We start from the raw sequence: 26,173 nt of genomic DNA on the forward strand, positions 1-26,173 counted from the left end.
TTTGTAGGAAAATTTCCTGACCTGAACTTACTGCTCATTAATATGGTTTTTGCTTCTATTCATTTTGCTAGTTAATTCATTTTTTTTAAGATTTTATTTTATTTATTTGACAGAGAGAGAACACGAGAGAGGGAACACAAGCAGGGGGGGAGTGGGAGAGGGAGAAGCAGGCTTCCCGCCAAGCAGGGAGCCCAGTGCGGGGCTCCATCCCAGGACCCTGGGATCATGACCTGAGCCGAAGGCAGACGCTCAAGGATTGAGCCACCCAGGCGCCCCTAGTTAACTCATTCTTTTACAAAATTTCAGTAGTTTTTTAAAAAATTGCCATATTCAATTGGTGGATATTTATTTAGTTTATTTTAAATTTGTGTTCCCTTTGGTCTTTTCACTCTGTTTTCTCTGTTATAGAATGTTCAGCTTGTTGCCTTTGTTTCAGTGCTGGTCCCCCTCAAGTGTCTGTTTCTCTTTTTCTTGGAGTACCAAGTTACAAACTAATGATATTTACATGAAAAGGGTGAAAGCACTCCCCTCTCATTTGTGTTTCTTCAGATGATTTCAGTGAGTAGAGGTGGGAATGAATAGAGGGGCATTGATTTGGAGTGATGCAGCTTGAGCATTGGTTCCAAAAAGAACTTTGTTTCTGTGCCTAGCAGCGTGATATTTCCCCCAGATCCTACTGTCCTCTGTTCTATTTGAGAAGTACGGGTGAGGGCAGAACACCCAGGGTCCTTGCGCGTACTTGTTATCATTCCCAAACTCGCTGTGATCTAGTGCTTTTCTGCTGTTATGATCTCCCTTACCCTCCAGATGGCAGTAGGGTGGTAGCTGAACTTCCTGTTTCATTGCATTGTGTGAGGTGGGAATTCTCTGCCCAGAGAAATGTGGGGAATGGAAAAGGTCTTAACTAGAAAGATCTTTTCTAGTATGTAACACTTGGCCCTCTCTTTATCTTAGCTACCGTTTCCCTCCCACTTTAGAAGCCAGTTACTTTTGGTGTCCTTCAGGTTTCCTTCCTGTAATCTCCAGACTTGGGCTGGAGGTCGGGAACCAGAGAAGCATATACTAGTTCGATGTCTTGCACAAGAATGGAAGCCACAGTATTTTTAAATTATCTGTTCGTGTCTTTGCCTCTCACCGAACTAAGCTCAGTAAAGGTAGGGATTATTTCATGTACCTTAGGACAGTACATGGTGCAAACATGGTGCCTAGTAAATGATGAAAGAATGTCATTTCAAAAGGATTCTTTTATTAAAAATACAAATTTACTACCAACACAGAGCTCCCTTAATGTTGTAAAATTATGCATTTATTAAAAACTTAATTTGTATGAAAGGTTTGGGAATCATTTAGATCACTTTAGAGAAGGTTGCAACCCACAGAGTTAAAATAAAAAGAAAACAACTAACATAGTATAGTGTTTTAGAATTCCTGAAACATTTAACCTATGTTGATCAGGGCTATTATTGCTGTCCCCATTTTATAGATGAAGATACTATAAATCAGAGAGGACAAGGATTTATCTAAGACTAAGCAGCTGATAAGTGATGAGCTAATATGTGGGGTTGGGAACAAGCCCTGACTTTAATTCTTTAGATAAGATGCTTCTTTATTCCTCGGTGCTCTCCTGTTTTCGTGGGTATTTGACCAATGGTATTGAACCGATCTGTGCCATTCTGTCTTATCTTTCTGTGCTGTGAAAATGAAGCTCATGACTTTAAAAGAGTTTAAAGCTGAAGTCCTTAGAGAGGGCTTTCAGTACCCCCACATGATCTGTTTCCCATCCCTCCTTTTCATCTTTTCCTCTTTGTTTATATTTCTCATGCCACAATGGGCTGCTTACTATTTTTCCAACATGCCAAGCATGCTGTTCACTTTGCTAGAAACGCCTTCTCCCAGGTGACATCTTCACCTCCTTCAAATATTTGTGCAAAGGTAACCTGCTCAATTAGACTTTCCATGACTATCCTATTTAAAAGTGCAAGCTCCCTCACATATGCATTTCCCATCCTCTTTCCTTGCATTGTTTTTCTGTTAGCACTCAGCATGTAACTCTTCTAGTACAGTTACAATTTGTTATTTATTGTATTAATGTATGCCTCTCCTCATTATTAAATTAGTCCACTGCCTGGCACAGTACTTGGCTCAGTAAATGTTTGTTGAGTGAATGAACATAGGAAGGAAATTTAATTAGTTAAGCAAGACTTTGTTAGTAATACTTGTTTTTAATGAAGTTTAAAGTCCTTTTACTCAGGAGAATGCATTAGTGAATAGTGTAGAAATTTACTTCACTAAGTTCACTAAGATTTGTTTATCAATTTAAGGTTTCTTCTGAGTTTTAGTGTATACCAATTTATGTAAAATCTACAGAGTTTTTTGGAAAAATAATATGATTCTGTGCAAGACAGGTAACAACATAGAGTATCTGTACGTGTATTTGTTTTAATAAACAAAGCAATTTAGTGTTGACAACAAAGTTAGTACTTTTGAAAATACTACCTGAGATCTAATTTAATTACAGTGTTCTCTAGAATATTTTCCTTATGAAATCAATGACCACTGAAATCTTCAAATAGGTAGTGATTGATGTCACATTGATATTTTTAAAATTTTTTAATGAAGAATAATGTTTTCTTTTTTGTATTTTAGAACATTGTTAGTTATAATCCTTTTATGATTATATATTCAGTATTTGTGTTCAAATAGTAAAGTAGGAATTTTCTTCTTTAGCCATTCTTGATTAGCCTTTGCTTTTATTTAAACATTTATTTTCTTTCTTGTAGATTTGCTTTGAGGTCACATTGATAAGAAATATGGAACCACCTTTGATAACTTCACCTGTGAAAGAGAGAGTCTTCTTTCTTACTAAAAAAACATAAGGAAAACAAATGACCAAAGGAATCATGCCAGATGGGAACTCAACATCTTTTTGTATCATCTGTTTTTTAAACCATCAAGACCTATGGCTTGTGCTTTAAAGAAAATTGTTTGTTCATTGACATTGTTTTTAGCAGTTTAAAAAAAATATTTTTTACTTTAATTGTACAATTCTCTTACAAAATTTAATGCATATAAAAATCTTTAAGATTTCTTTTTTAGAACTTCAGTGTTTATGTACCCTACTTTTGCTTGACAAAGTCATCAAAAATTTACAGCATCAGGAAAGATATGGACTTGGAAACTTATGTTACTGTAATTGACTACAGTGAATTTAAGTGGACAATTCAAGACATCATCCCATTTATCATCAGAAATATCACATAAATATATAATTCTTACCTTTAATGTACACAAATTTTCTTGAAAATGGCATGGGTAAAATTCTTACGGAAACCTGGCGGCAATCTTGGAAAAGCTTATCAACCTGGAAGTATGCTATCCCTAGCCCCTACCAAAGGCTTATTAAATGAACCAGGACAAAACAGCTGCTTTCTTAATAGTGCTGTACAGGTGAGGCCATAATTTCTTATTAAATTTATAAAAGTGCTTATCAGGAAATCCTTTGTTTAATGTTTCTTATAGTGTAAGAATAAAGTTATTATTGCCTGGAATGACTTTTTAATATCACTTTTAATGGTATCAAAAATATTTTGGCTTGGAATTTTGTTTTTTTATTATAAACAGAAATAGATATTATTTATTTAATATAAATGGGAATGGCTTTTGCAACAGAATAATGTATTACTATGATATAAAATATTTTGACTTAAAATGTTTGTTTAGTAAATTAAAATTATGTTTCTAAAATACATAAAATAATTTCTTTGAACCAGCTAACCTACCCTCTTCTACCCCCCCCCTTTTTTTTTAAAGGAATCTAGTAGAATCCCCATAGATAGCTTGGGTTGAAATGAGAATGCAGTTTTAATTCTCAGGACTCAAACTCCTTTCAGCCTCCACTGTGGCCTTAAATCGCTTCTCTGGAATCATATTTGGACACCACTGTTTTAGTGGAATTGAAGATTAATCCATTTTGCTTTAATCCTTGTTGAAATTCTTTTAATTAACAAGCATGTGCTAACCTGCTTTTCTTCTTTAGATAAATATCCTTTCTTATGTAAGATGTGGTTTTTATTCAGTAGTTCTAGATTTTGCAGGATCGTATGTCCTTCTGACCATTGACTGTGTAGTAGTAAAGATGAGGAAGATTTAGAATATTGGAATGTTATTCTATTGACTGTAGAATATACCTTAAAAGAATTTATTTAAAATAAATCAGTTCTTACATATTTTCCATTGCCTTTTTTCCCCTCCTGAAAACAGAGTAGAAAGAGAAATATTGGTTAATTAACTCATATGATAAATGAACATCTCTAGAATGTGTCACATGCTCAGACATCTGACTCAGACTTGTTTTCTCAATTGTCCTCTGCCTGAGAGAGATGTCAAACTTGAAAGTTCTGTAATTCACCCAGGGAAAGAAATCTAATTGGCATTCTAATATATATTGCGACCCTTAAATGGAAGTCACTGTTCTGCCATGGCCAAAAGATCCTACTGATATTAAGTGCTATGAGAAGTGCAAGAAAACATTTATTGAACAGCACTGGATATAGGGAAATACTGTATACCAAAAGACTTGGAATTAAATGCTTTTGTTTAAATCAGGCTGTGAGAAAGGGCTTCTGTCACTTTAAATCTTTTTCTGTTAACCCTTTTCCAGTTCTTTTTTTTATGTTTATATATTTCCCTCTATTTCTGTCCTTTTCTTTGACTCCCCAAATCTGTGTGTAGTTAGTGAGACAGAAAGCATGTTATAACAGAAAATTCTAAGTAAGGACACTTATATGGTAAAGAAAATGGAGACGTATTCCAATGATGATCTATATCTATATGTATATCTATCTATATGTTTTAATGAACATTCCATTGATCTTTACCATGAAGGTTATTTATTAACATTTCTGCTGCTCATCACTCCTTTATGTAGAGCCAGCATTCCATCGGTATCACTTATTCTTCTTAAAGGACCTCTTTTAACATTTCTTGTAGGTCAGGTCTGTTGTTAGTGAGTTCTTTCAGCTTTTGTGTTTCTGGAAAAAATTCTGTTTCACTTTTGTTTTTGAAAGATATTTTTACTCATTAAAGAAGTCCAAGTTGGCAGTTTTTCCCTTTCAGTACCTTAAAGGTTTCGGTCCTTTGACTTCTAGCTTGCAGTATTTCTAGTGGAAACTGTTGTCATCCTGTCTTCTGTATGTAATGGTCCTTTCTTCTCTCTCCTTCTAAGATTTCTCTTTTCTCATTACTTTAAAACAGTTTGATATTGATGTGCCTTGACATAGTTTTCTTCCTGTTTCTTGTGTTTAGGTTTATTGAGCATCTTAGATCTGTGGATTTATAATTTTAATCAAATTTGGAAAGTCTTTGACCATTATTTCTTCAAATTTTTCTGTCTCCTCCTTTGAAGGACTGCAATTATATATAGTTGGTTGTCTGAGGTTGTCCCTCAGCTCACTGATGCTCTCTTAATTTTCATTCTTGGTCTTTTTTTCTTTCTCTCTGTTTCATTTTTTATGCTATTACTGTGTTTTCAAGTTCATTAATCTTCTCCTTTACAGTGTTTAATCTGTTATTAATCCGAGTATATTTTAATTTCAGACATTGTAATTTTAACCTCTAGAAGTTTGATCTGGGTCTTTTAAAAATCTCTTTCAAGTCTGTACTTAACATGTTCAGTCTCTTCTATAGCATCTTGAACATATGAAATACAGTTATAATAATTTTTTTAATGTACTTGTCTACGAATTCTGTCATTCTACACATTCTGGGTTTCAACTGATTTTTTTTCCTCATTTGGGAATATATTTTCTTGTTTATTTTAATGCCTGGTAATTTTTGATTGGGTGTCAGACATTTTGAGTTTTATCTTACCGGTGATAGATATTTTTATATTCTTAGAAATATTCTTGAACTTTGTTCTGGGATAGGGTTCCTTTATTTGGAAACAGTTTGATCATTTTACTTTTAAGCTTTGTTAGGCAGTCCCAGAGTTGTGTTTATTCCAGGATTACTTTGTCTACTCCTGGGTAAGACCCTTCCTTCTTTAGCTAGTGCTCTGTGGATTATGAAGCATTCTACATTGGCTCTTAGGAGCAGGCACTATCCTATATCCTAGGCGGGTATGAGCTCTGGGCACTAGTCTCTGTAATTTTGGGGGGTGTTTCTGTCCTCAGCCTCAGGTAGTTTCCTCACAGTATTTGCCTGAATACTCAGGGGGGACCCTCTGTAGAGCTGTGGTATTCAGTCTGTGTGCGGCTCTCTTCTCTGTAGCACTCTGCCTTGCCAACTCTAGCTGTTTTAGAGTCCCTGAACTTCCACCTCTATCTCTTCAATTCAGGAGATCTGTTGGCCCAGATGTTAAGATGTCTGCCATCTAAACTAATTTGCAAAGCCAATCTTCACTAATAAAACAGGTATTCAGATATAAATTTTCTGGTAGAAAAAGCCTGACTTCATTTTTTAAAATGCAGACTGTAAATATTATTATGCAGTTTGATGCATAGTTTTTAAAACTGCTAAGAAATAGTGGAATATGTCTTGTAAGAAATTATTAAAAGTGGACCTTATTAAAATGTACTGTTTGCAGTAGTAGCTGCGCTACTTTGCATTCCCACCAACAGTGCCTGAGGGTTCCCCTTTCTCCATATCCTCACCAACACTTGTTTCTTTTCTTTTTTGACAATAGCCAATCTGATAGGTGTAAAGTGATATCTTATTGTGGTTTTGATTTGCATTTCCCTGTTGAACATATTTTCAGGTGTCTGTTGGGTCTCTGTATGTCTTCCTTGGAAAAATGTCTATTCAAGTCCTCTGCCATTTTTTAATCAGGTTGTTGTTGATGTGGTTGATATTAAGTTCTATAAGTCCTTTATATATTTTGGATAACAACCCCTTATTGTGTGTATGAGTTGCAAATATCTTCTTCCAGTAAGTAGGTCGCCTTTTTGTTTTGTTGATCGTTTCCTTTGCTGTCCAAACGCTTTTAGTTTAATGTAATCCCATTTGTTTGTTTTAGCTTTTTTGCCCTTAGCCAAAGGGACTGGTCAAAATATGTGTGTGTGTGTGTGTGTGTGTGTGTGTGTGTGTGTGTGTGTGTGTGTGTGTGTATTACTAAGACTGATGTCAGAGAGCTTACTGTGTTTCTTTTCTTCTAGGAATTTTATGGTTTCAGGTTTTACATTCAAGTGTCTAATCCATTTTGAAGTTATTTTTATATGTCATGTAAATGTGGTTTAGTTTCATTTTTTCACATGTAGCCATCCAGTTTTCCCAACACCATTTGTTGAAGAGACTCCAGTATTTTCTCCATTGTATAATCTCGGCTTCCTTTGTTATACATAAATTGACCATATAAGCCTGGGTTTATTTCTGGGCTCTCTTCTGTTCCATTGACTTATGTGTCTCTTTTCCTGCCAGTACCATACCATTTTGATTACTATAGCTTTGTAGTATAGTTTGAAATCAGGAGGCATGATGCCTCCAGCTGTGTTCTTCCTTCTCAAGATTACTTTGGCTATTTAGGGTCTTCTGTGGCTCCATACAAATTTTGGGATCATTTTTTCTACTTCTGTGAAAGATGTCATTGCTATTTTGATGAGCATTGCATTGAATCTGTAGATTGCTTTGGGTAGTATCGATATTTTAACAATATTAATTCTTCCAATCCATGAACATGGAATATCTTTCCATTTGTGTCAGTTTTGATTTCTTTCAACAATGTCTTATAGTTTTCAGAATACAGTCAGACCTTGTTTTATTGTGTTTCACCTTACTACACTTTGCAGATACTGCACTTTTTACCAATTAAAGGTTTGTGGCAACCCTACATCAAACATGTCAGTGGATACCATTTTTCCAATAGCAGTTGTTCACTTTGTGTGGCTTTGTCATATTTTTGTAATTCTTGCAGTATTTCAAACTCTTTTATTGTTACTATATTTGTTATGGTGATCTGTGATCACTGATCTTGATGTTACTATTGTAATTGTTTTGGGGCACCACAAACTACCCCTGTATAAGATGGCAAACTTAATTGATAAATGTTGTGTGTTCTGACTGCTCCATTGACCAGCTGTTCTCTCATCTCTCTCTTTCTCCTTGGACCTCCCTATTCCCTGAGACACAACAACATTGAAATTAGGCCAGTTAATAACCCTATAGTGCCCTCTAAGTGTTCAAGTGAAAGGAAGAGTTCATGTCCTCTTACTTCATTTATATTTTTTAAAAGATTTTATTTATTTATATATTATTTGAGAGAGAGCGAGCACAAGTCAGGGGAAGGGGCAAAGGGAGAGGAAGAGGGTGAGAATCTCAAGCAGACTCTGAGCTGAGCATGGAGCCTAACATGGGGCTTGATCTCACACAACTCAGACCACGAACTGAGCCGAAATCGAGTCGGATGCCAACTAACTCAGCCACCCAGGCACCCCTATACTCTCACTTTAAAGCAAAAGCTACAAATGATTAAGCTTAATGAGGAAAGCATATCAAAAGTTGAGATAGGCTGAAAATGAGGCCTCTTGTGCCAATCAGTTAGCCAAATAGTGAATACAAAGAAAAAGTTCTTGAAGGAAATGAAAAGTGCTAGTCCAGTGAAAACACAAATGATAAGAAAGTGAAACAGCCTTCTTGCTGATATGGAAAAAGTTTTAGTGGTCTGGATAGAAGATCAAACCAGCCACAATATTCCCTTAAGTCAAAGCCTAATCCAGAGCAAGGCCCTCACTCTTCAATTCTATGAGGACTGAGGAAGGTGAGGAAGCTGCAGAAGAGAGGTTCAAAGCTAGCAGAGGTTTGTTCATGAGATTTAAGGAAAGAAGCCATCTCTGTAACAGAAAGTGCAAGGTGAAGCAGGAAGTGCTGATATAGAAGCTTCAGCATGCCATCCAGAAGATCTAACTAAGATAATTCATGAAGGTGGCTACACTAAACAACAGATTTTCAATGTAGACAAAACAGCCTTCTATTGAAAGAAGATACCATCTGGGACTTTCATAGCTAGAGAGGAGAAATCAATGCCTGGCTTCAAAGCTTCAAAGGACAGGCTGGCTCTCTTGTTATGGACTAATATAGGTGGTGACTTTAAATTGAAGCCAGTACTTATTTGCCATTTTGAAATTTCTAGGGCCCTTAAAAATTATGCTAAATCTACTCTGCCCACGCTCTATAAATGTAACAGCAAAGCCTGGATGACAGCACATTGTTTACAACATGGTTTACTGAATCATCCTGCTGATGAGACTTACTTTTCAGAAAAAAAGAATCCTCTCAAAATATTACTGCTTATTGACAATGTACCTGGTCACCCAAGAGCTCTGATGGAGATGGACAATGAGAGTAATGTTTTTATGCCGGCTAACACAATATCCATTCTGCAGCTCATGGATCAAGGAGTAATTTTCACTTTCAAGTTTTGTTATTTAAGAAATTTCATAAAGCTATAGTTTTCATAAGGCCTAACTTCCATAAGTAGTGATTCCTCTGATGGACCTGGACAAAGTAAATTGAAAACATTCTTCAAGACTACAAATCTAGATGTTACTAGAAACATTCATGATTCATGGGAAGAGGTCAAAATATAAACATTGATAGGAGTTTGGAAGAAGTCGATTCCAACCTTCATGGATGACTTTGAGGGGTTTAAGATTTCAGTAGAGGAAGTAACTGCAGATGTGGTGGAAAAAGTATGAGAACTAGAATTAGAAGTAGAGCCTGAAGATGTGACTGAATTGTTGCAATCCCATGATGAAACTTTAATGGGTAAGAACATCTTGTGGATGAGCCAAGAAAGTGGTTTCTTGAGATGGAATCTACCCTTGTGAAGATGCTGTATACATTGTTGAAATGACAACATAGGATTTAGAATATTACATAAACTTAGTTGATAAAGCAGCTGCAGAGTTTGAGAGGATTGAGTCCAATTTTGAAAGTTCTCTGGGTAAAATTCTATTAAACAACATTGCATGCTATAGAAAAATAGTTGGTGAAAGGAAGAGTGAATTGATGTGGCGAACTTCATTATTGTCTTATTTTAAGAAATTATGACAGCCACCCCAGCTTTCCACAACCGCCACCCTGATCAGTCAGCAGCCATCAGTATCAAGGCAGGACCCTCTACCAACAAAATGATTATAACTCTCTGAAAGCTCAGGTGATGGCTAACATTTTTAGCAATAAAATATTTTTAAGTTAAGGTATGTACATTGTTTTCTAGTCATAATGCTATTGCACAGTTAATAGACAACAGTATAGTGTAAACATAACTTTATATGCACTGGAAAACTAAAAATTTTATTTGACTGACTTACTGCAATATTAGCTTTATTGTGATGGCCTAAAATTGAACCTGCAATATCTCAGAGGTATGACTGTACAAGTCTTTCACCTCCTTTGTTAAATTTATTCATAGGTATTTTATTCTTTTTGATGTAACTGTAAATGGGATTATTTTCTTAATTTCTCTTTCTGATAGCTCATTATTAGTATATAGAAATACAACTTATTTCTGTATGTTAATTTTGTATTCTGTGACCTTACTGAGTTCATCCTAATAGTTTTTTGGTGGAGTCTTTAGGGTTTTCTATATATAGGATCATATTATCTGCAAATGACACTTCTTTTCAATTTGGATGCCTTTTATTTCTTTTTCTTGCCTAATTGCTGTGGCTAGAACTTCTTGAATAAGTGATGAGAGTGAGTACTTTTGTTTCTGATTTTAGAGGAAAAGCTTTCAGCCTTTCACTGTTGAGTATGATATTAGCTAGGGGTTTGTCATATATGACCTTTATTATGTTGAGGTATGTTTCTTTTATACTCACTTTGTTGAGAGTTTTTATCATAAATGATGTTGAATTTTTGTCAAATGCTGTTTCTCTATAAAGATCATTATATGATTTTTGTTCTTTGTTTTGTTAATGTGGTGTAATATGTTGATTGATTTACAGATGTTGAACCCTTGCATCCGTGGAACAAATCTCACTTAATAATGGCATCTGATCCTCTTCATGTACTGTTGAATTTCATTTGCTAATATTTTGTTGAGGATTTTTGTATCTATGTTCATTGGGGATATTGGCCTGTTATATTCTCTCTCCTTTTTTCTTTCTTTCTTTCTTTCTGTTTGGTTTTGATAGGGTAATATTGGCCCTGTAAAATGAGTTTGGAAGTGTTTCTTCCTCTTTAATTTTTTGGAATAATTTGAGAAGGATAATTACCACCTCTTTATTTTTTTATTATTATTATTTTTTTATTAATTTTATTTTACTATGTTAGTCACCATACATTACATCATTAGTTTTTGATGTAGTGTTCCATGATTCATTGTTTGCGTATAACACCCAGTGTTCCATGCAATACGTGCCCTCCTTAATACCCATCCCTGGGCTAACCCATCCCCTACCCCCCTCCCCTCTAAAACCCTCAGTTTGTTTCTCAGATCCATAGTCTCTCATGGTTCATCTGCCCCTCCGATTCCCCCCCCTTCATATTTCCCTTCCTACTATTTTTTTTATTAACATATAATGTATTATTTGTTTCAGAGGTACAGGTCTGTAATTCATCAGTCTTATGTAATTCACAGCATAGCACACACCTTCCCCAGTGTCCATCACCCAGCTCCCCCATCCTCCCACCCCACACCACTCCAGCAACTCTCAGTTTATTTCCTGAGATTAAGAGTCTCTTATGGTTTGTCTCTCTCTCTGGTTTCATCTTGTTTCATTTTTTCCTCCCTTCCCGTATGATCCTGTCTTGTTTCTCATATTCCTCATATCAGTGAGATCATATGATACTTGTCTCTGATTGACTTATTTCGCTTAGCATAATACCTCTAGTTCCATCCACGTTGTTGCAAATGGCAAGATTTCTTTTTTTGGTGGCTGCATAATATTCCATTGTATATATACACCTCATCTTTATCCATTCATCTGCTGATGGACATCTTGGCTCTTTCCATAGTTTGGCTGTTGTGGACATTGCTGCTATAAACATTGGGGTGCATGTACACCTTCAGATCTCTACATTTGTATCTTTGGATTACCAACTCTTTAAATGATTAGTAGAATTCACCTGTGAAACTGTTTGATCCTGGACTTTTGTTTGGGGGAAGTTTTTAAATTACTGATTCAGTTTCATTACTTGTAATCATTCTGTTCAGATTTCCCATTTCTTTGTGGTTTGATCTTAGAAAGTTGTTTTTTTCTAGGAATTTATCCATTTCTTCTAGGTTTTTCAGTTTGTTGGCCTGTTATTATTTGTAGTAATCTTTTATATCCTTTGTATTTCTGTGGTGTCAGTTGTAACTTCTGCATTTCTGATTTTGTTTATTTGGGTTGTCTCTTTTTTTCCTAATGAGTCTGGTGAGAGGTTTATTGATTTTATCTTTTCAAAAAACCAGCTTTTAGTTTCACTGTTCTTCTCTAATTTTCTTTTTTTAAGTCTCTCATTTATTTCTACTCTGATCTTTATTATTTCCTTCCTTCTACTAACTTTGGGCTTTGTTCTTCTTTTTTTAGAGTCTTTAGATGTAAAGTTAGTTTGTTTATTTGGACTTTTCTTATTTCTTGAAGGAGTCAAGTTCATTGCCATGAACTTCCTTCTTAGAACTGCTTTTGCTGCATCCAATAGATTTTGGGAAGTTCTATTTCCATTTTCATTTATCCCAAGGGTCATTTATCCCAAGTTGTTCCCCTCCCCCTTCACATTTCTAAGCACTTTTTTCCCCCCTGTCTTTTTATTATTCAAGTGCATAACATGTAGTGTTATATTAGTTTCAGGTGTATAATATAGTGATTGAACAGTTCTGTACATTTCCCAGTGTTCATCAAGGTAAGTGTACTCTTCCCCTTTATCAAACCCATCCCCCAGACTACTTAAGAGTCTTTTTTTTTAGTTTGGCTCTTTTTTTTTCTTGTTCATTTGTTTCCTAAATTCCACATATGAATGAAATCATATGATATTTGTCTTCCTTTGACTTATTTCACTCAGCATTATGCCCTCTAGTTCCACCCCTGTTGGCAAGATTATACTTAAATTTTTTTCTTCGATTTGTCTACCTATTGGTTGTTTATAATCAACATTTTAAAATGAAGTAGGATAAGGATTAACAATTAGAACAACTTTTGATATGGATTTGTTAAAAGAGGGGATAAACTGTTATACTGAATAATGTATAGAGAAGTCACAAATATTTTTTCTGTAGTTTGGATCCAGTATAACTTAACATTTTGCTCATCTAGAAAACATTCCAGGGGCGCCTGGGTGGCTCAGTCATTAAGCATCTGCTTTCGGCTCAGGTCATGACCCAGAGTCCTGGGATCCAGCCCCACATTGGGCTCCTTGCTCAGCAGGAAGCCTGCTTTTCCTTCTCCCACTCCCCCTGCTTGTGTTCCCTCTCTCGCTGTGTCTCTCTCTGTCAAATAAATAAATAAAATCTTTAAAAATAAAAAAAATTTAAAAATTTAAAAAAAAAGAAAACATTCCAGTTACATTTGAAGAGTCACTTCACTGGCCTTATAAACATTATGGAGGGTATTCGCTTTTGACTGAATATTTTCGAATTTTATCTGACATATAAGTAGTTATGACATATGCTGTGGTTTTAAATTCTCCAAGTTAAAAGCAAAGTTATTTAATAGCTAGCATTTATTGTGTTCTTACTTAATGTTGGTACTTACCTGAACACTGTATGTTCTCTCTAATCTAATTCTTACAACAATCCTAAGAGGTAAGTCCTGTTTTAATCTTCATTTTACTGATGAGAAAATTGAGTTTTAGAAAATATTTTGCTCAAGCCAACCCAAGAGCTGGCAAGCATTAAATCCAGAATTAATACCTAGGCAGTCTGCCTTCAAACATTTATTACTAAGCACAGTGCTATGCTACTTCCCAAGGTTGTGCTGTCCTGTTCTTCATCTTGATAGATGAATGAATTCCAATGTCATGTATTTTATGGTGTGAGCAGATATGTATGATATGCAAGAAAATTATTAGACATTTTCAAGTGCTTTGCAAAAACACTGAATTATTTGTGATACTTAAATGGATCCTATTTTCTTTAAGAAAAAGCAACTGTCAAAGGGAAATTCTGAAATGGCCTTTAGTTATTAAGTAATTGAAAATATAGGATATTTATTAAAATCATTTATTTTTCTTAATCTTTGTTTCTAATTGGGAGAAATGAGAGATCATGAATGGATTTTCTAAGTTACATTGTTTGAGGAAATGACTGAACAATATAGGGAAACTTGGAGATCTGTTTGTTGTAATAGTAATTACAGCAATAAATAGGAGCTGACATTCATTGCATTCCAGTTATGTACTGGGCGCTCCTCTAAGCACTTTATATGTTAATACATACTGTTTAATCCTTACAAGAATGCCATGAGGCAGGCAAAATTGTCCCCACTTTATAGTTTTTAGATTTTTTTTAGAATGATTTTAAATAGGCTGATTTTATTTAAACAATTAGTGTTTTTTTTTTCTTTTAGTAGCAAATGATGAATGGATAATTGCAGCAAATATATTCATATTATTCCTTAACTGATGCTTTTTACCGTACTGTCCTCTGTTACCACACAGCTGGCTGCTTTGTCATTCAGTATACAAGGCCACAGGCCTCATCAGCTCACCTTTTTTTTCTGGCTGTTACATACTGACCCTTATTTGATACACCCTGGCTTTCAACTCCAATTATATTTCCTTCCTAAAGTTCAGTCTGTTCCAAGTATTATAATCACTTCCTCTTTCATGTCACTGCCAAGTCCTCTGTTCAGTGTCCCATGTTTCCTGCTCATATAAAATCCTTAACTGAGGAATTAGTTTTTTCTTAACTCTCTGCCTGTCAGTTTTTACATGTGAATCAATAGGAATATCTTCTAAATCCCTCTTTTATATATTCACTACATGTATATAGCAGTTTCATCCTTGCCGTTAGTTTCAGTGCTTATATATGTCTGATTGTGCACAAGAGATTAAAAGAAGTTATTAGCCTTCTGCAATTTAAATCAAATCTGTCTTTTATCATAGGGAGAAAAATTTTACTGTATTTTTTTCTTCAGTGTTTCTTTCTTACAATTTTTTAGGTCTTATGGCAATTGGATATATTCCGAAGAAGCTTGCGGGTTCTAACTGGACATGTTTGTCAGGGAGATGCCTGCATATTTTGTGCATTGAAGGTAACCTTTTAATAGTACTGAAAAATTACTATTAATTGTTTTGCCAAAAATTTAATTTTGATAGTTGGATCAGTTTACTTGAAGTTAAAATTCATTGTCAAGTGACTTAGAGCTTTGAGGTGAATTCTTAAAGTGTGATTTATTCAAGTTTATGGATTTTTTCCCACTTTTATGTATGGACAGTTAAAATTAATATTCTAAATAGTGTAGGAACATTACATTTTTCATTATTTTGGAAAAATTCTTTATTCATTTTATGAGATGGATTTTGAACTACTACTGGATTTTGTGCACTGCTGTAGTTACTGATGATACAGCAGTGAACAAGGTGATAAAACCTCTGTTCTCATGGAGCTTATGTTCTTGTAGGGGAGGAGAAAATAAGTAAGCAACATATAAAGTATGTTAGATGGTAATAACTACAAAGGGGGAAAATAAATCAGGGAAAGGGAATAGTGTTGAATAGTCAGGAAAGCCTCACTGGGACAGTTTAAACCATTACCTGGAAAAGGTGATAGAGTGAAGCTTTCCAGGCAAACAGGGAAACAGTAACTGCAAAGGCCCTGAGGTGAGTATGAGTGATTCGAGGAAACCTGGGTGTCAGAAGCTTTGTGAGCAAGTGGGAGAGTGATAAGAGGTGAGCTCAGAAGTAAGGTGAGTTGTGGTGATTTTAAAACATGTCTGCAGGGGTGTGTGGGTGACTCAGTTGGTTAAGCGTCAGACTCTTGATTTTGGCTGGGCTCATGATCTCAGTGTCATGACATCGAGGAGCCTCACCTTGGGCTCCATGCTCAGCGGGGAGCTGCTTGAGATTCTCTCTCTCCTGCTCTCCCTCCCCCCACTCCTGTGGACGCTCTCTAAATAAATAAATAAATAGATAAAATCTTTAAAAATAAAATAAAACATGTCTGCAAATTCTTCTGCAGTTTTTTTGTTTTTTGTTTTTTTTAGAAAGAGAGAGAGCATGAGCAGGGGAGGGGCAGAGAGAGAGAGAGGGAGAGAGAGAATCCTGGGCAGGCTCTCATGCCCAGGGCGGAGCCCAACACAGGGCTTGATCTCACAGCCCTGAGCTCATGACCTGAGCTGAAATCTAGAGCCAGACAGCTAACCACCTGTGCCACCCATGTGCCCCACTTCTGCACTCTTCCTATCAAAAGGTGGAGTCTAGTTCTTTGAATATGGACTGACCTTAATGATTCATCCCCACCAAATAGAATGGCAGAAATGACACAGCAGACATCTGAGGTTAGGTTAGATTAGAAAAGGTGATAAAATTTCCATCTGGCTCTTTCTGTTGGGCTGTCTGTCATTCTTGGGAGTGAGCTGTCATAGGGTGAGGAAGCCAAGTTGGCCACAGCTAAAGCAGAAGTCTAAGCAGACAGGCAGCACCAACAACCAGCATCAACTGCTCAATGTAAGTGAGCAACCTTCAGATGGTTCTAGGTCCCAGCATTCAAACTGTCCTAGATAACTCCCAGTGGAGCAGAGTTGAGCTGTCCTTACCAAATTAATGATTTGTAATCATAATAAATGTTATTTTTAGTAAATAAGTTTTGCGGTCGTTTGTTATGCAGCAATAAATAACTGGAACAGGAGTCCATATTGTGTAGGCCCTTCTAGGCTTTTGTGAGGACCTTGGCTTTTTCTCTTGAGTGATTTAGGAAGTCTCTGGATTGTTTCAAGTGGAAGAGTGCTATAATCTGTTTTAACTAGATAGAATGTTTGGACTAGATCTCTTTGGCTACTTGGATGAGAATAAATAGAAGGGAGACAAAGGCAGAAACAGGGAGTCGCAATGAGTTAGCATCTCATTTATGTCATTGAAATTTGCCCAAGAATTTAAGGTTTTATTAACACGTTTCAGAGATAAACATTTCATTCTTTTACATTCTTGAATATTCTTACACACACACATACATGCAAGAAAATGAAGAGCCATTTTCCTGCTTTATTTTGATTTATACTCCTGAATATAAATCACCAAAGAAGGCAATTTTATATTCTCTTTCTTAGAACATGGCAAAATAGGGTTATTGTTAGGGGATGAAGAATGAACTTAGATCAAATTACAGTATCACATTTTATTTACGCCATAATTTTGGATATTTTGTCCAATTGTAAAACGAGTATAGTTAAAATTTCTAGCCTGAATCTTTCATAGCCTTACACAATCACCTGCCTGCCTCCCCACCAGCTACCCCAAACACTCTCTTTCTCACTCTCTCTCTCTCTGTCTCAGGTACTGCACTTTAGCCAGACTGGCTGCATCTTGCAATTTCTCAGAGCTGGCTTCCATCTCTGACTCTTTTCATTGTTACTCCTTTTGTCTAGAATGCTTTTCTTCTAGATGTTTTTGTGGCTAACACCCTGTTTCCTTTATGCCAATCCTCAAATGAGGACATCAGTAAGACCTTCCCTGACTACCCTAGGTAACAGTTAACCTCCTTCCTACTCTCAGTATCTCTATTTCTATTTATAATACTTTATTTTTCTCTCTTATATTTTATTTCTTTGTTTTTCTCTATTGTGTTTACCACATTCTGATATACTATATATGATTACTTACTTGCTTTCTCCTGACTATAACTAGAATGTGTGCCCCATGAGGGCAGGGTTTTTGTTTGTTTTCTAGTGAAGATGCCTCACATATACTAAGCAGTCAAAAAAACAGATAACAAATGATTGAAACTCAGGTGTAGGATTAATATCTTAAGCATTATCTTGAAAAGTTAATTAAATAAGAAATGACATATGAAAATATTTTTTATTTTTTCATATTTGTAATTATAGCTAAAATATGATAGTTCTGGATATCTAATATCATTTGGCATCTTTATTCTTCAATTTTTAAATTTATTTATAAATTAGATTTTCTTGCAGTAATGGAACAGATTTTTGAAATATTTTCCTAGCCTACCATATATTGATCTGAAAAAAAAAAAAAATGTTTTTGAGATGACATACCCCTTGAGCTAATTAAAAGTTTAATATGGTCAATCCTTATTCGGTGGGTTGTCACTGAAAACTTTTTTCCCTCCACTTTCCCCCACTTAAGATGATTGTCATAAAACTGGAACTTATTAAAAAGTTTTTCTTATTTAAATTCAATAAGGAAAATGGAAAACCAGATTAACACCTATAAATCACTTGTTCTTGAATGTTTCCAGTATTTCTTTTCTTTTTTTTAAGATTTTATTTATTTATTTAATTGACAGAGAGAGAGAAAGAGAGAGAGACAGCGTGAGAGGGAACACAAGCAGGGGGAGTGGGAGAGGGAGAAGCAGGCTTCCAACCGAGCAGGGAGCCTGATGCGGGGCTCGATCCCAGGACCCCGGAATCATGACCTGAGCCGAAGGCAATCGCTTAACCAACTGAGCCACCCAGGCGCCCCTCCACTATTTCTTCAGCTTAGGTTAGAACTAACATAATGCTCTAAGTGAGGAAAACTGATAATTTGAAGAAAAAATTTTCTTTAAAAATTAAAAGTAATCCTCTTGGGCGCCTGGGTGGCTCAGATGGTTGAGCGTCTGCCTTCAGCTCAGGTCATGATCCCAGAGTCCTGGGATCGGGTCCCGCATCGGGCTCCCTGCTCCTTGGGAGCCTGCTTCTCCCTCTGCCTCTCTCTCTCTCTCTGTCTCTCATGAATAAATAAATTAAAAAGTCTTTAAAAAAAAAGTAATCATCTTTTCAGACTTCATGCAGATTGTACAGTGTCAGTTTTTAAAGGCAAATTTAAATAGCGGAAAATTTTCATTGCATTGAAGTTATTTAATTTTTGTTTACTTTTAAACCAGAGTTTGTCATTTTCTGAGGTTTATTTAGGAAGAAACAAAAAAATTGTAGAAGTTCATTTAAGCTACTTTTTTTTTTTTTTTAAAGATTTTATTTATTTATTTGAGAGAGAGAAGCCAGGGGAGGGGTAGTGGGAGAGGGAGAAGCTGACTCCCTGCAGAGCAGGGAGCCTGATGCCGGGTTCGATCCCAGGACCATGAGATCACGACCTGAGCTAAAGGCAGACAGGCAGATGCTTAACCAGCTGAGCCACCCAGGCGCCCCAAGCTACTTTTTTAAAAGACTAGTGAGTTTCTACTAATTTTTGTGTGATTATATATTTATTTTTGGTTAACACAATTTTAATTCCTATAGCATACTTTTAGATTTATGGCAATTTATCTCAGAACTCTTCCTTAAACAGTTTGGATCAGAATTAGCTGGGGAACAGTTTAAAACTTGCCCTCACTTCAGCATACTCAATTAGATTCCCTGAAGATAGGAACTCAGCACTTACTTAATTCTGTGCACACTAACATTTGATTTCGAGGCTGGGGCAACCATTTCTATACATTACTGATACAAATAATCTTTAGATGGAATTTTGGAGCAAAAGACTATTAGTTTCTGGGTATAGTGTTGTGAGTTTCACTCTTTTATGATGAAATTACTGACATGTTTCTTTAGTCGTTGGCTTTAAACTTACTGATGTACTTGTTGATCCCCAGACAATATTTGCACAGTTTCAACACAGTCGAGAAAAAGCACTTCCCTCGGATAACATAAGGCATGCTCTAGCAGAGAGCTTCAAAGATGAGCAGCGATTTCAGTTGGGCCTTATGGATGATGCTGCAGAGTGCTTTGTAAGTATTTTTGATAATCCTTAAATCAGAATACTAGCTTGTTTTCCTTAAATGATACGAATTTCGAGACGAATGAAACATAAATTTCTAACAATGGAAACAAATCATAACTACTCATTGGATCCATGCCTTACCTGCCCTGAATTCAGAGCTCAGTTTAAGTCCATCTGTGTCTTATGACTTTTGATTTTGGTTATTGTGCTGCTGTCATTTTTATTGGGTATTAGAGTACTGAAATATTTTAAAATTTATTTATTGGAGAAAACATTTATTAAATATAAATTATGTCACTTAAGTCAGTGTCCTGCCTCCACAGGGTTTAGATGTGCAACGCATTCCCAGCAGTAGCATTTCTCATTACATGCAGTGATTCTTTGGGAGAGAAGTTCTTGGTGGGCAGCTATCAGGGGCAGCAGTTCTGATACACCTCTCACTCTGGGTTGAGAATCATGACGGGTTGATGTTCTATGTTACCACAATATTGATAAGTAGAACATTCCTTTGAATAGTAACTAAACCTTACATACTTTCTAAAATGTATGTTGATTATTAAATGTGTTAGTGTTATAGATGTTACCTACATTTAAAGAGGTAGCCATTTTTTTCATAGTCTTATATCTATTTAGTAAATTCTGTACATTCTTTCATCAGAAAACCTTTTAAGGTTTTCCTTGACACATTATTTTCCTGAAACCACTTACTAGTTCAGGCCCCTACTCTCAGCGTTATTTAAGCCTCCTCACTTGTATCCTTTCAGCCTATCCCCTTACAGTGTTTTTTAATAGCCAACAGATTAATAAAATTTTCTTCAGGTTAATCTTTGCCCTTCAGATATTCTTGTGATTCAAATCTGGACTCTCTCCTGACATTTAAGGCCATTTACAGTTAAACTCCAGTTTACCTCTTTATTTCCTCCTGGAATTTTCCCTCCTATGAGGTGGGTCTATTCCTCAAGTATGTCTTTTAAATTCACTGGATTTCTGTAGAATTTACTATCTATAGAATTCATTTGGCATTTGTATGTTATTGTTTTTTTAAAGATTTATTTATTTGAGAGAGAACGCGTGCACGTGCACACACACACAAGTGGGGGGAGAGGCTGAGGCACGGGGAGAGAGAAAATCCACAAGCAGACTCCCCGCTGCGTGTGGAGCCCAATGCAGGGATTAATGCCAGGACCCTGAGATCGCGACCTGATTTGATACCAGCAGTCAGCCACTTACCTGACCGAGCAACTCAGGTGCCCCTGTTATTTCCTCTTTACTGTTTCCTTGGACAGATGGAAAGCTTTTTGACTAGTGCACTGCATAGCATGCTTTCCATGTTGATTAAAATGTGTCAAAAACAGCACACAGTCATAAAATATGCTTTACATATTTCTCATGTTCCTAATTGATCCATTACTTAAAATATAAATATATTTTGTACAATACCAAACTTTGTAGTTTATTTTCACTTAAATGAAATGTACTAATACATGAGAGGATAATTCATAGAATACCTAGAAATTTAGGTTTAAATAATTGAATGCTTTTAAACTTCCTAGGGCAGAGGAGAGAGGTAAGTTAGTTAATTAAAAGAATCCATTGGATAAGCTTTGCTAAAAAGAAGGCTTCTTTGTTAAAGAAATAAATACTCCTTATTGACCTGTATTACAAATTTGAAATTTGTTTGCAGGGCAGATTCCTCGCATTAGGATGTTAGTGTAGGTATTGTAAACCTTTATCATTGCTATTTTAATGTGAGTTATAGAAACTATAAAAATGTTCCAAGTAGGATTTTTGAAAGATTAACTGCTTTTCCCTAATGTGAGAATGCTGGAAACACAGGAAACTTACGTTTTCTAATATTAAATTCTAGATGTTAACCACCATGAATTGATTTTTTAAAGGATTTTTAAAATATTTATTAAAATCATATGTTACATTATAATGTTTCTTTCATTAATTTTTTTTAAAAGCTAATACTACAAAGGGTGAATAATTGAACAGCATTTGAAGGGTTGATTAAAGAGGAAAGCTGACAGTATGTATGGCACTGTTCAAATTGGAAAATCTTAAAAAGATTTTTAAAATTTGTAAAGTTAGAAAGAGTTATATTGTATAGTGTCATCTGTAAGATTCACAACTCGTTTGTCTTTTAATTTTTTAAATTAGGAAAATATATTGGAGAGGATTCATTTTCATATAGTGCCAAGCAGAGATGCAGACATGTGTACCTCTAAGTCTTGTATCACTCACCAGAAGTTTGCTATGACTCTGTATGAACAGGTGAGATGGCTTAACCACTTTATTAGTTATTCTGTTTTTTACTATTATATTTGCATACATTTATACATATATATTACATATTTAAATATATGTGTAACATGTTTTATATTTATGTTTTATGGTTGATAAACATATGTTTTTACCTGTAGTGTGTATGTCGCAGCTGTGGAGCATCATCAGATCCTCTGCCTTTTACAGAATTTGTGCGGTACATTTCTACAACAGCCCTGTGGTAAGAACCTACTAAAGCATGTTTACCAAAGATGTTAATAACACATTTAAGCACATTGAGCATTTATTTTATAAAACCATAACATATGTGAGTATCTATTCTCGGTCTTAGACCTGAAAATATACAACCATCAGAGGTACTAAGTGATGTCTGTCTCAGCTAGCTGTTTCTGATTTGGCCAGAAACCGTACACTTGATGAAATTTCCAAATATTAGTCAAAATTTGTATCTCTTTATATTTATAGCAAGTTTTGGGAATTGTAAAGGAGACCTTAAAATGACAAGTTCAGTGGTAAATGGAGCTGCACGCGATTTCTTCATTTTTACTAAGGTGTTATCTTTGTAGTAACAGTGTTTCCTGTCACCTCCATGTCCCTTCATGGTGATGGAAGCCAGGGTAAGAAGAGAAGAAAGAAAAAGGTGAAATTAATTCTCCATTAGATTTATTTCATTTAAGGCCTCAACATTCACCTGAAATAAAAATTTGCCATGCTTGCCTGTCCCCTCCCTTCCTACCCATGAAACATTAGTGAGTTAGGGATCCAAAATGATCCCTAGACTTTACATAATAAGAGTAGTTTTAAACACTTTCTAACAGGTATTAGAAAATATAAATATTTCATATATGATAAACATTGAATAAAATCATAAATATTTATAGGTATTTTGATACAAAAAACAAAACATGGATCAATAATTATCAGTACATTAGTACAAAAGTTAACTACCAATATTTTTGTCATTGTGCAAAATGAAATTCAGGTGCTTATCTGTTTCATTATTAAACTTCCTGGCCTTTTTGGATATGACACAATATTTCTTGAAGATTATTGAATAATAGCAATTTGATTATTTGAGTGCGTTTAGTGTCTTAGTATATACAGAGTTGGGGAGCATTGTTTTAGGGAAGCATTCCCTAAACTTCAGTCACTTACAGATTCATTTTTTTTCACTTTTTATGAAAAGTAGGATGGTGTTTGAACAAGGATAGGCCACACATTAAAAACCATAAAACTTTTAAGTCTACTCTGAAACTCTTATATAAAATGACAGTGCTCTGATTCAGTATCTTATGTAACAAGAGTTGGAGCTCCATTAGTCTGTCCCTGGTCCACACCACCAATTGCAAGAAACCAGACTTTGAACTCTAATTATGGTTGACCCTTCAAATAACACAGGTTTGAACTGCACAGGTCCACTTAGATGCAGATTTTTCTCAATAAATATATGTACAGTACTGTAAATGTATTGTCTCTTCCTTAGATTTTCTTTTTTTTCTTAAGATTTATTTATTTGAGAGAGAGAGAGAGCGTGCACGCGCAAGCAGAGGGAGGGGCAGAGAGAGAGGGAGAGAGAGAATCTCAGGCAGACTCCCTGCTGTTTGTGGAGCCCAACCCAGGGCTCGATCTCATAACCCTGAGATCAAGACCTGTGCCGAGATCAAGAGTCTGACCCTCAACCAACTGAGCCACCCAGGTGCCCCCTTTATGATTTTCTTAATAACATTTCCTTTTCTCCAGTTTTTTGGAAGAATATAGTATATGATACATATAACACAAAGTGTGTGTTAATTGACTGACTATTATTGGTAAGGCTTCTGGTTAATAGTAGGCTTTTAGTAGTTAACTTTGAGGGGGGTGTCAAAAGTTATATGGTAATTTTGGATTGTTTGAGGGTCGGGCGCCCCTTACCTCATGTTTAAGTGTCAACTATAATCACCTTCTTTGTATTGGATACCAATTACAGAATTCCAGGCTTTACATAAATCACTTTTAATGTTAACAAAAACACTATTTTGAATGTACAATTTGAATAGGCCTATCAGATTTAGTGCTTTCTAATATACTTGTGAAGTGCTTTAGAAGAATAGGTGCTTTAAGTTGTCATTGAATACTGTATATTAAACCATGGAACTGTAAAATATATCCAGCTCTAAGACAGTTAATATTACCACTAAGCAGAACCAGAGCATCTAGAATGGAAAGTAGTAAGGATATTTGAGCTTTTATTACGTTTGTTTTTGGAAATGTTTAAATAGTTATTTAAAGATAATACCTTGATATATAAAAATTTGATTCTAAAGTAGACTAAACAAAAAGTGGCACAGATATCCTGCCTAGGCTCTGCTGAAATGGTTAGCACTCATAAGGCACAAGCCTGGCCTAAATAGTTTTGGTTTTGACTTCTGCGTTCATCAGCAAAGGACCCCTCTGTTAGCTGAAAATGATACCTTTGTTTCTGAGAACTTTAGGCCAGAGAGGAAGCCTTTCCAACAATTTGTTGTTCTTGTTAGGCCAAAGTTTAAACTCAAGTCCCTACTTGTTAAATAATAATAGAAACATTTGACTTAGAACTACCTCCAGATGGATCATCTTATCACCTCGTTCATGTAGTTCCAGACAGTGGTAAAATTTAGTGTTATTCTATTCTTGACCTAATTTTTTTCATCATACACCTGCCAAATCTCATAATTTTTCACTGTATGGAAATTTACTTTATGATTAATTTCTCAAACAGAGCCTGTTTTAAGACAGAAAAAGCAACCATACCCATATGGATAACTTGGTATTTTTCATGCATAATTTGTTAGATCTTTTTAAAGTTCATAGGACACTTTTGAAACTGCTTCTTTCTTTTGTAGCAATGAGGTAGAAAGAATGATGGAAAGGCATGAACGTTTTAAGCCTGAAATGTTTGCAGAATTGCTGCAAGCAGCAAATACGACTGATGACTATAGGAAATGTCCTGTAAGTATAATTTGGAGAATATTAGTGTGCTGCTATGTTTGTAAATTTGAAAATAGATACTCAGAAATTACCATGTAAATACTAATTATACATGGACTTGATTTTAAGAATTTATTTTTTCAGTGTTATTTTAGGCAACTCTTTATACCATGTGAGTTATTTATTTGAGCACTATTTCTTTAAAAACTCTTTGTGAAGGATTTAAGTTAGTGTATGCTGATTAATTTTTTTTTTTGAGAGAGAGCGAGCGAGCAAGCAGGTGTGGAGGGGAGGGGCAGAGGGAGAGGAGAGAGAGAATCTTAAGCAGACTCCCTGCTGAGCATGGAGCCCTAGGTGAGGCTTGATCTCATAACCCTGAGATCATGACCTGAGCTGAAATCAAGAGTTGGGTGCTTAAGTGACTGAGTCACCCAGGTGCCCCCTGATTAATTTTTTTAAGTTCTGAAATCTATTGTTTGACTAAAGAGAAAGTTTATTTTCATTTAAACATTACAAATGGTACCATTCTTTTCTAATGTAATATTATTAATGACTTCAGTGTTCTATTTCTCATCTTTTTAGACTGAATTCTTGTTTTAACAGATTTAAAAAATACCAAAGAAAAGTACTTTGATTTAAAATAAACTTACTTTTAATCAGTAATTAGACAATTTGATAAAAGTGAATTTTAGTATGCCGAACAAATAATTTTCTGATATATGTAAAGATTGTTACTGTTAATGCAAACTGTATAAGGCATTACCTATGGTATATCTATTTCAGTAATTTCAAAATTTGCCTTTTGTGTTTTTCTTCAGAGTAACTGTGGCCAAAAAATAAAAATTCGCCGTGTTTTAATGAATTGCCCAGAAATTGTTACAATTGGTTTAGTATGGGATTCTGAGCATTCTGACTTGACCGAAGATGTTGTTCGGAATCTAGCAACACATCTTTATCTTCCTGGGGTATCTCAGCTGTTTTCATTCTCTTCCTTTTTGTTTTTAAATTCTTTTAAAACATATTCATGTTTTATAATACACTTGTTTTTCAGAACTAAACTTTCTAAAGGAAATAACATTCAGATATAATGCTGATAAAGTTCATCAGATCAGGCTAACTGAAATGTCTTTCTTGCATAGAC

General features: G+C 35.3%; 1 protein-coding gene across 3 annotated transcripts in view; it reads left to right on the forward strand.

Moving 5' to 3' along the window:
• USP53 (ubiquitin specific peptidase 53) overlaps positions 1-26,173 on the forward strand; it is a 63,071-nt gene that overhangs the window by 12,168 nt on the left and 24,730 nt on the right. For all 3 annotated transcript variants that reach the window (XM_073892189.1, XM_073892188.1, XM_025874102.2), the window contains 7 exons: positions 2,781-3,447; positions 15,078-15,170; positions 19,670-19,804; positions 21,961-22,074; positions 22,224-22,306; positions 24,948-25,053; positions 25,851-25,997. In XM_073892189.1, coding sequence (XP_073748290.1) covers positions 3,304-3,447; positions 15,078-15,170; positions 19,670-19,804; positions 21,961-22,074; positions 22,224-22,306; positions 24,948-25,053; positions 25,851-25,997 — 822 coding nt within the window. In that variant the 5' untranslated portion in view covers positions 2,781-3,303. The remainder of the gene's footprint in view (positions 1-2,780; positions 3,448-15,077; positions 15,171-19,669; positions 19,805-21,960; positions 22,075-22,223; positions 22,307-24,947; positions 25,054-25,850; positions 25,998-26,173) is intronic.

This window comes from Callorhinus ursinus, unplaced genomic scaffold (assembly GCF_003265705.2).
Source record: "Callorhinus ursinus isolate GAN/ISIS: 27379988/994484 unplaced genomic scaffold, GSC_fseal_2.0 scaffold4, whole genome shotgun sequence".
Taxonomy (NCBI): Eukaryota; Metazoa; Chordata; class Mammalia; order Carnivora; family Otariidae; genus Callorhinus; species Callorhinus ursinus.